Genomic DNA, 11,520 nt, shown 5'->3' with positions numbered 1-11,520 from the left:
ATCCGGTAAACAGATAGGTGAACTTCGATCTAGATTCGGCTCTCGTAGTACTATCACCTTCTTTTTCTTCTTGCAGTACCGTCTCCTATCGGAGGTTGGCTACCATCACTGCAATCTTAACTTTGGTGGCTGCAGCTCTGAACAATTGTATTGGACTACTATTACCTACTGTTTTATTCTTCTCGATATATGCGCTGATATGGATTTCTACGGCTGTCGCCGCCTCTCCATACCCAACTTCCAATTTTTTCTATCGTAACACATATCTTCATCTAATTGCCTCGACTCCATTGCCTCCTGAATATTGTCCCTCCAGCTTCTCCGTGGTCGTCCTCTTCTTCTTCTCTTCGGTGGGACCCACTCTAATATTTTTCTCGGCCAGAGAGTCTCATTCATTCTTTTAACGTGACCGAACCATGTCAGCTGTCTCTTTTCAATATCGTCTATTATAGTTTTTTTCTACCTTCATACGCTCTCTGTTTCATTTCTTACATGTTCTAATCTCGAAACCTGACAACTTCTCCTCAAAAAGTCCATTTCTGTACTAAGTAGCTTCTTTTTATTTTTTGCACTTATGTCCCAAACTTCTGCACCGTAGATTGTAGCGCTCTTCATTATACTTTCATATATTCTTCTCTTTGTTTCCTTCCTGATATCTTTGTCCCATAAAATTGAATTGAGGGATCTAGTGATGCTTCTACCTTTATTGATCCTGTGTTGTATTTCATCTTCACTATTTCCTCGTTTGTTAAATATAGCTCCCAAATATTTGCATTGTTTCACACCAACAATATGTCCTTGTTCCAATGGTAGGTTTTCAATGTCTTCGTTTCCCACTATGAAGTATTCCGACTTATCCATATTTATTACTAATCCTGCCTGTTGGAAATGCTCATTTAGCTTCCGTATCATATAGCTTAAGTCATCTTGATCTTGGGATATAACAACTTGGTCGTCCGCAAAGTATAATGTAAATAGGGAGTCGTCTCCCACTTTCAGTCCCATCGGTTTTACTGCTTTTGTCCACCTCTGTAAGGATTGGTCAAGGTATATTTTAAAGAGAGTGGGAGATAGACAACATCCTTGTCGGAGGCCTTTTGAAGTATTAAATGCCTCAGTGAAATTTTTGCTGTTTTTGATTCTGGTGTTAGTGGTCTCATACAACATTCTAGTTACTTGTATGAGTTTTCCATCGATACCGATGTCTTTCATTGAATTCCATAGTTCTATTATGGGGACACTATCATAGGCTTTTTCTAGGTCGATATGAGCGATGTGGGATTCCTGATTTCTTTGTATTCTTTTTTCTAGTGCTATTTTTAAAGTGAAGAGATTGTCTACCGTTGAACGTCCCGCACGAAAACCAGCTTGTTCCTCAGCTTGCTTTCCTTGAATTTCTTGTTCTATTTCATTTCTTAATATCCTGGAGTATAATCTTCCAATGGTGCTGATGACTGCGATTCCCCTATAGTTTTTGGGATTATTTTTAGGTCCCTTCTTATGTATGGGAGTAATATGTGATGTTAGCCATTCACCTGGTACTTGTTCTCCATTCAGGCATCTTTCGAAAAGATTTTTAAGCATATCCCATAGTTTGGGTGGTCCATATTTTATTAATTCAGGATTAATTCCTCCAGCTCCGGGTGCTTTCCGGTATTTCATAGTTTTAATAGCTTCTTCCACTTTGGTTTTATCTAGTTCTATTTCGTGTTCACTCTGTATATCATTCTCTTTTTCTTGTATTCTTGTTATGTATTGTGGTCGTTTTTCTACCAATAATTCCTTAAAATGTTGTTCCCCTCGGCATCAGATATACTCTTAATTGTGTGCCCACCTTTATGTGATGTTCTGACATTCTTTATCATCTTCCATGCTTCTGAACTCCTAGTTCCTCCTAATTGTTGATCTATGTATTCACATTTTTTGATCCAGGTTGCGTTTTTTCTTTTAATCACTTCTCTTTTTACTTCTCTATTTAGGTCCCTGTATTGTTGTTGAATCTCAACTTTTTCCTGATTTTGTAGACGTTGAAGGTGAAGTTGTTTTTTCTTCTCTATTTTCGTCTCGATATCTGTATCCCACCATTCTGGTTTCTTTACGTTTTCCAAGTTTCCTAGTGTTTCTTGTGCTGCTTGTTTTATGCATGTTTTTATGTGATTATATTCTTCTTGGGTTGTTCTTTGTTCTTGACTTAGTTTCTGTTCAAGTCTGTTAAGGTACAGATATTGTGTACTTTCATGTTGTAAGCTGTTAATATTATATTTTTCTATTTCTGGATCATATGAATTCCTTTTGTGTTCTTTTTCTTCGGAGTTATTTTGTTTTGGTATAAATGGAACATAAATTTTACCGATTACTAAGCAGTGGTCTGATCCGCAATCAGCCCCTCTGAAAGCTCTAACATCCTGGATGCTAAATTTTGCATTTTTTCTCGAGATTAGATAGTCAATGATTGACTTAAGTCCACGTGTATGTTGGTACCAAGTAAATTTATGGATATCCTTATGTTCAAAGAATATGTTGTATATTTTAAGTCCATACTTCTCTGTTCTATTTGATTTTTTAATATTTCTTCAAAATTGTCTAATTGATAATTGTTATCATTAATTTATTCTATCCTAAATAGACGATAAATAACTTAATCATTTTTTATTTTTTATTATTACAATGAAAATCAATTACCATATTTTAAACTTTAAATACTACACTAATTATTTATTTTATTTATAGTTCTTAATAGTGGATATTTATCTCCGCACGCTCCTCTAAAATCGTCATAATCGAGTGACCACAACATCATGCCTCCTAAGTTATTTTCAATAGCATAGTTTACTTTTTCTGTTAAAGACTTCTCATCTTCAAAACCCACCCATTGGTCACTCCAGTATCTGTGAGGAACTCTCTGTTCGTCATCCCATACGTAAGTTGAGTCGGTATAGTATTTGCAAATCTAAAAACAATATACTGTATTTCAAAATATGTGATAATAGGATATCTTAAAAATAAACCGTATAAAATTAATTGACAGGGAGACGAATGTTAATACATAGACCACAGTAGTTGTATATATACAGTGTGAAAGGCACTTATGGAATAAAATTATTTCTGTCCTTGTTTCAAAAAATTATAAGAAACGCTTGAACTGTCATCTGAGTTGTAACCTAAACTCCGCTATGGAGTCTAGCTAACCTCTGAACATTACAACCAGCATGAATGTAAACTCTTTACAACTTTAAAACAACTTAAGGGTTTTTACCCGTATATCTTGGTGGCTTTAAACCTGTAACCTGTGATAACACTGATGATGGAATACCGATTCCGAAAACGTTATGTTTGTTATGATGTAACCCCTTTCTAGGGATTTTTAAATTTACCTTTTACGTAAAAGGATTTTATTTTTTTTATGGGAAAATTAATTAACAGAAATAAAAAAATAATAGCATAGGTGCATAGCACCTATACTCTTTAAAATATGTTTAAATGAGGCACTCACACTGTGGAGAAGAAAGTTCTGCAATATGGGCATCCCAATCGATGACGATATATTGTACACATTACACTTCGATGACGACCAACCTATTCTAGCTGAAGACGAGAGTGATATAGACTATATGCTCAGAAAACTGGAAGAGGAGTCCACGCCACTAAGTGGGGCCTTACAATTAATATACAAAAAACCGAGTACCTAGTTGTAGGAAGAACACCAGAAAGCCTACAAATTGAAATGGGAACTATAAACCCAACCGAAACTTTCAAATACTTAGTAGTAAAAAAAACTTTAAAATCAGGGAGTAACGACGAAATACGTTCCAAGATTGGCCAAGCAAGATCAGCCACCAGACAGCTACACGGACTATTATGGAATAACATAACAAAAGAAAATAAAAGAAAAATATATAAAACAGTAACAGAAAGTATTGGATTGTACGGTGCCGAACTCTGGGAAATAAACCAAAGAAATAATCAAAAATTAAGGCTATGGAAATGAACTATTGGAGACGACGCCGACGTTGCCGGCTCATTAGACTTGATAGGGTGAGAAACGATGATATTAGGAGAGAGATGGAAATCGATATAGATATAGTAGACACAATCGAAGCCAAAAGACTCAACTGGTATGGACACCTTCAGAGAATGCCTGAATATAGATGGCCAAAAAAATAGAAAAATGGACTCCCACTAGAAGAAAACGAAGTAGACCAAGGCGATCCTGGAGAGAAGATGTCGAAGATGCAATGACCGCCAGAGATTTAAAAACTGAATATTGCTTCGACAGAAAACGCTGGAAATTGGGATGCGAAAAGCGGCGTCAGCTGTAGAAGACTAGCTTATTATTTATATTATATAAAAAAGATAATACAAAAACGAATAGACAACATTCTAAATAATATGTAAGATCTTATACTCTACGTAGCGCTTAATATGCGCTCGATGGCTAGATACTGGCGTAGTAAACTGGAGAGCTCAGGTTCGATCCCTGCAGCCACCCAATTTTACGACCCGGAGGGCACGTAAATCCGTCGGTCCTGGCTACGTAAGTAGTCGTTAACCATAAAACTTGAAACAGAATGGTACACGAATGGAAGATGGCACAATAAGTTGATTGGCTGCAGTACGATCAGTTATAAAAAACGGAAAGAAAAACATTTCAACATTCTAATAACTAACCAGAATTGGAAAACTAGACTAAAGTAACTCAAATACAGGAAAATAGATTTATCAACAACAAAATTAAGTCAGATATCAGATATGCAAAAAGACAGGAAGTTAAAGATCATCATCATCATTCAGCCTATACTTGTCCACTGATGAACGTAGGCCTCCCGTAGTTAACTCCACAAATTCCTGTCCTGAACAGCTTGCATCCAATTTTGGCACATCCGCTTCAGGTCATCTGTCCATCTTGTTGGTGGTCGTCCTCTGCTTTGAACGGCGTCCTGTCTGGGTCTCCACTCGAGAATACGTTTCGTCCATCTTTCGTCCTTCGTTCGCGCGACTTGCCCTGCCCAGGTCCATTTTAGGCTAAGGCCTCACGGGCGATAATTTACGGCGCCGTAAGAGCAGTAAACCTGCATTGAGGCATTGGTTGACTAACTCCTATTTCATCTAAAATTGGTGGATGAGTTAGTCAACCAATGGGTTTACTGCTATTACGGAACCGTAAATTATCGCCCGTGTGGCTTTTCGCTTATGGTCGATATTCTTTTGATTACGTCGGTTACTCCCGATCTACGCCTCAATTCTGTGTTGGTTATTCGGTCTCTCAGGGTAAATCCCAACATGAACCATTCCATTGCCCTCTGTGTTGTTCAAATTTTGTTTGCGGACGTCTTAGTGAGCGTTAGCGTTTCTGCACCATAGTTTAGAACCGTCAGCACATACTGATCAAATACCTTTCTCTTTAAGCAGATGGGAAGAGCTGATTTGAAAACATCTCTTAGCTTTCGCTCCTGCCGAATCTTGGCCTCCACTTTCCATGGTTAGTAACGGTTTGCAATTGAAGTGTCAATTCTATGGTGATTTTCCTGGGGGTACTCTATGAGTCGTTAATGCAGTGGTTTCCCTCTGCCTTCTGCATTCTTATGCCGTTGACCATTATTTTTTATTGATTCATCCGCCGTCGGAGCCGATTTCTCAACCCCAGGACAAAAGAATGCCCTACCACTCACCAACTCATCATCCCCAAGCCGTTGATCAGTAAGTGGGGGATTGCTTATGCCGGCAATCACTCGGACCTCAGAGCCTCATTTGTTATCTAGCAGCATGCACCGGATGATGGTCAACGAAAACATTACCAAACAACTACCATTCGAAAATATAGATTGAAAGCATAGTATTAAATATTACAAAATAATATACATTTTTGGATCGTTACAAGTTCCCAAAAAATATATTTGATTATCTCATTTTAAGGTTTTTCAATATTTGGATCTTTTGCATTCTACTTCTGTTACGAATTCAACACAACGGTTCAGGTCACGACCAGAAAGCCGAAGGCTGAGTGATGTTCACGTGTAATTATTTAGGCGCACTTTTTCTTGACTGTGAATAGATTATAGATTATTAGTATCACAATAAAAATAATTTTAAAAATTACAAACTGTTACTTGCCTCATTATATCCCAAATATCCAGATTGTTGTGAATAAGGTCCAACTCTACCTCCACCTTTGACAGGAGCATATAGAGCGGTATTATTTTTATCAGCCAAAGTAAAAGTTCTTCCATAAGCGACAACACCCAAGTTTAATTTTGCAGGATCTGCACCACCATTCAACCAATATTGAATTCCTGTATCCTGTTAAAATTAAGATCTAACTTATATATTTTTTTTCGTTATTAAGAAATTCTTTAAAATGATAAAAGTATTAAATAAACCAACTAATATTCAGAAGTTCGAAAAATATATTAATAATTCATTGAAAGTCACTACTACAAAAAAAACTACAAACATAGAGAAGTAACAAATAGTCAACACAAAGCCACAGGCTTAAACTAAATATTATCCAACAAAAAAAAGATGAAAAACTAAGTCAACCTACGAGAACCCTTATAGAACTAATACAGATGAGACAGTACAAGCAAAGAAGCGCTAAATCAAATAAATAAGAATATTTCTCAAGGCAATAAGAAAAGACATAAGAAACTACAATGTAGAAAAAATAAAACAAACATTAGAGCAAAATAAGAACATGAAAATAAGATAGCTTTGAAGAGAAACGTACAAAAGGGAAAATAGGAATTAACAAACTAGGAAACAGAAATGGAGAGGAAGCTCTGAACAGAGATAAAATACTAACAATAGTCGAAGAGTTCTACCCAGAGTTATACAGATAAAGAAAGAAGATAACAATACGCAACCTTAAATTACAGTAAAAACTTCGGTATTAAACCAAGGATCAGATTTAATGCCCGATATAATAAAATCAGAAATCAAAGAGGCCTTGAAGAACATGAAAATTAATCGAACCTAGGCGAAGATGCCGAAGATGGAATAGTATCAGAAGCACTAAAAATTGGAGATTTGAAATAATTAAACTTCTTCTTCTTCTTCTTTTACTTCTTGGAGATCTTTCGATCTGTTTAATTCTGAAGCTGCCTCTGGTTAATTTCCTGGGAGGTAGATTGCTAACTATCCCTCCATCTTTTAGGTGGTCTTCCGGGCGTCTTGAACCGGGTGGGTTGTTTTCTAGGGTATTTTTTGGGAGTCTATTCTCATCCATTCGTCTTATATGGTTGTACCACATCCTCTTGCGCTGCCTTCCCCATCTTACAATATCTTGAATTTTGCATTGCTCTCTAATGTCTGTATTTCTCACTCTATCTCTTCTTGTGTTCCCCACTATTGTTCTTAGGGTTTTCATTTCGTCAACTCTTAGCATCTGCTTCGTTTTGTTGGTGTCTTCGCGCACTTCTATGCCATATGTCATGATCGATCTTATGCAAGTCTTGTAGATTCTAATTTTACTATCTGTACGCATATACGGATTTGACCACACTATCTCCTGCAGACATTCTGACAATGCAGATGCTTTGTTGATCTGACTCCTCAGGTCATTTACTGTAGTCTAAGAGATAGTGAACCTTCCGACTAACGGTCGTCCTGTAAGGCTAGAAATTTGTCTAGTGATAATTCATAGCACACCAAGGCTTAAAAAATATGACCTGGCAGGTATCAGCGGTGCACGTGTATCTACCAGGTGAATCGAAAAGTGCAAATTTAGGGGGTAAAATAAACTTTCTCCTGTAAGGTTTAAATTTAAGTATGTGTTTCAGTAAGTCATTTAGAAGAAATGTGTACAATGACAGGCGATTCTGAAGAGCATAAGACCTTGCCAGGCGAGGGGAACGATTAGGGGTTTTTCCTAAAATTATTCTTTTTGCATCGAACAAATTTTTTTTTGGTTTTTTGAATCATTCCAAACAGAAAAGATCTTTGGTGATTTTTCTCTTAAGTTAATAGTTTTTATTATATAAGCGATTGAAAATTTTGAAAATTGCGAAATCGGCCATTTTTAACCCTAAATCGGACATTTATATAAAAATTTAAATGTTACCAAGGTACGTAGATATTCTTTAAACATTGATTGATGAAATCCAGAAGAGTTTTTTGCAATAAAATATCGAAAACCACTTTGTTTTTTTAATTGCTAATCAAGCGGGCGCGACACTGTAGTATAAGTGAGGACGTTTGAGTTTGCATAAATTCATTATCTCAAGAATGGGCAAATTTCAAGAGAAATCCTCAGACAGGTCGATTTTTATTTTTGAATTAGGACTTTTTGGCATATATATAATACTAGTGACGTCCTCCATCTGGGCGTGATGACGTAATCGATGATTTTTTTAAATAAGAGTAGGGGTTGTGTGATAGCTCATTTGAAAGCTTATTTAATTCTCTATTCAATAATATAAACATTAACATAATTATTTATACAGGGTGTACAAAAAAAATGTTTCTTCTATTTGTCAAATTTAATCAAAGTTAATTAAATAAAAAACAATTTTTTGTACACCCTGTATAAATAATTATGTTAATGTTTATATTAGTGAATAGAGAATTAACCAACCTTTCAAATGAGCTATCATACAACCCCTACTCTTATTTAAAAAAATCATCGATTACGTCATCACGCTCAGATGGATGACGTCACTAGTATTATATATATGCCAAAAAGTCCTAATTCAAAAATAAAAATCGACCTGTCTGAGGATCTCTCTTGAAATTTGCCCATTCTTGAGATAATGAATTTATGCAAACTCAAACGTCCTCACTTATACTACAGTGTCGCGCCGCTTGATTAGCAATTAAAAAACAAAGGCGTTTCCGATATTGTATTGCAAAAAACTCTTTGAAATTTCATCAATAAATGTTTAAAGAATATCTACCTACCTTGGCAACTTTGAAATTTTTATATAAATGTCCGATTTAGGGTTAAAAATGGCCGATTTCGCAATTTTCAAAATTTTCAATCGCTTATATAACAAAAACTATTAACTTAAGAGAAAAATCACTAAAGACCTTTTCTGTTTGGAATGATTCAAAAAACATAAAAAAAAATTTGTTCGATGCAAAAAGAATAATTTTAGGAAAAACCCCTAATCTTTCCCCTTGCCTGGCAAGGTCTTATGCTCTTCAGAATCGCCTGTCATTGTACACATTTCTTCTAAATGACTTACTCAAACACATACTTAAATTTAAACCTTACAGGAGAAAGTTTATTTTACCCCCTAAATTTGTACTTTTCGATTCACCTGGTAGATACACGTGCACCGCTGATGCCTGCCAGGTCATGGTTTTTAGCCATGGTGTGCTATGAATTATCACTAGAAAAATTTCTAGCCTTACAGGACGACCGTTAGTCGGAGGGTTCACTAGCTCTTAGACTACTGGGTCGTGGGTGCTTGATATATCTATGCTCAGATATCTGAATTGCATCACCTGTTCTATGGGGTGGTTCTCAACCACTAACTTACTAACTTATTTTGATATTGGCATACATTTAGTTTTTTTTTGTAGAAATGTTCATATTTAGTTGGCGGCTTATTTGAAAGAACTGAAAGAGCTGTGTCTGAAGATCATCTTCGGATTCGGCAATAATTGCAGCATTATCTGCGTAACACACCATACCAATTCTTTTGTTGCCCATTTTATATCCGAGATTAAGAGATGTTACTTTGTTTATAATTTTGCACATGAGTAGGTTAAACAAGAAGGGGTTTAAACTGTCGCCTTGTCTAATTTCTCCCGGTTTGGAATATTTTCAGTGAACTGGTCTTCTGCTCTAACTTTGGTTGGGTGGCTGTTATTTAGGTTATGGACTATCTTTGTTATGCTGGTCGGTGTTTTATTTTCTATTAATATATTTAGAATGTGTCCCAGGCGAACTCTGTCAAACGCATACGTCAGATCAATGAGGCAAATATACGCTGGCATGCCGAACTTTAAAGCTATTTTTTTATTTGTTTTATTATAAATACTGCGTCTGTTATAGACCGCCCCTTTGTGAGACCTTGTTGTTCTTGAGCATTAGTGATTTGCCTTTCCAACTTGTCCTTAAAAGTTTCGTGAAAAGTTTCATCATTGTATTTAAGAGGGTTATTCGGTTATTCCTCTGTAGTTTTGTGGGCAAGTTTTTTGTCCTTTTTTAAATATGGGGATTGTGATGCTCTTATGCCATTCCTCTGGTGTTTCTGTTTCGTTTAAGATTTTTTTAAAGAGTTGCGACAGTTTACTTGCAAGTTCAGGGCCTCCATATTTTAAAAGTTCATTGGGTATACCATCCGTTCCAGGGGATTTTCTGTTTTCTAGCTTCTTGATCTTTGCTTGTACCTCTTCGTCATTGATTGTAGCACTTATATGTGTTTCGTATTCGTTTATATTCACCGCTTCTTCAGCATCATATAGCTCTTTGAAATGCTGTTGTCATGTCTCTATAGGTACTCCTTTTACTCTAAGAGCTAGAGGCGAGAAATCAACGTCATAAATAATATGGAGTTTGGCATGTGAAATGTGTCTATTGTATGTTGATAATTATGACCCCTTTCAGGCTGACACCTCAGTGGATACAGGGAATAGCAATAAGGGATGAAAGGGGAAAGTTAACGGAGTCATTAAAGGTTTTCACCTCCTATTTTGTTAAACCTCCATCGATTTACTTGAAAATTGGTAAGTAGTTAGAGCATACCTCAAGAAATAAAACTGATATGGTGCTAACGTGCGATTTTACCCTGGAGGTGGATGCCAGCCCTTCTCAGAGGTGAAAACTATTTTATTAAAAATAACCCCACTAATCGATAGAGGGACAAATTTTAAGCAAAATTTATTACCCCTAATTATTAAAATAAATCAATACTTTTTGAGTTATTAAAGATCAAAGATTTGAATTTTTCGTGAAATAAATGCATGATGTAAAGCGGTTTTTCGTAAATAATTCAAAAACTGTAAGGTTTATCAAAATAGTTATAATTACCAAAATTGAAGATAATAAAAAATAAAAGAGATTTCTTATTCGAAAAACCTTTGAGAATTAATAAAAAGTGAGTTATAGGTGATGGAATATATATTTTTTTTCGGCTAGTATCCACATCTATGTATTCAAGCTCAAATAACGGGAAAACGGTGCATTTTATAAAATATATTTACTGAACACTTGTCAAAGTACTTAGAAACATGTATCAAATGAGCTCCCGGAAAAGTTGATACCATTAAATATTATGCTACAAACATTTTTCAAAGTTTAGGCTCCAAAAATTTGAAGCTTAATTATTATATTATTTATATAAGTTTTTAAAATTGTTTTAAGACATTTATATAAAATATAGCAAAAATCTGTTTGAATATTATGTCAAATGTGCCCATTATTGGACACCCTCAGTTTCTGTACATATTCAGTTTATACAGGGGCGGTTCTAGACCAAAAAAAGTGGGGGGCAAGGGAACACAACCGGTGAATAAACAAGATAACGTGCCTTTTTAACGAAAATTATAGTACAAAAGTACTGTAAAAACTGTAGGGTG

At 35.6% G+C, this 11,520-nt stretch overlaps 1 protein-coding gene across 1 annotated transcript in view; it reads right to left on the bottom strand.

The window, feature by feature from the left end:
* Nucleotides 1-2,634: 2,634 nt before the first annotated feature.
* The window catches only part of LOC114334397 (chitotriosidase-1), a 45,837-nt gene continuing 36,951 nt past the window's right edge, over nt 2,635-11,520 (bottom strand). The window contains exons 6-7 of the mRNA XM_028284433.2: nt 6,112-6,297; nt 2,635-2,950 (exon numbers count right to left, since the gene is read on the bottom strand). Of these exons, the coding sequence (XP_028140234.2) occupies nt 2,708-2,950; nt 6,112-6,297 (429 nt within the window). The 3' untranslated portion in view covers nt 2,635-2,707. The remainder of the gene's footprint in view (nt 2,951-6,111; nt 6,298-11,520) is intronic.

The sequence above is a fragment of the Diabrotica virgifera genome, chromosome 1 (assembly GCF_917563875.1).
Source record: "Diabrotica virgifera virgifera chromosome 1, PGI_DIABVI_V3a".
Classification (NCBI taxonomy): Eukaryota; Metazoa; Arthropoda; class Insecta; order Coleoptera; family Chrysomelidae; genus Diabrotica; species Diabrotica virgifera.
This window is presented reverse-complemented; position numbering and strand designations above follow the sequence as displayed.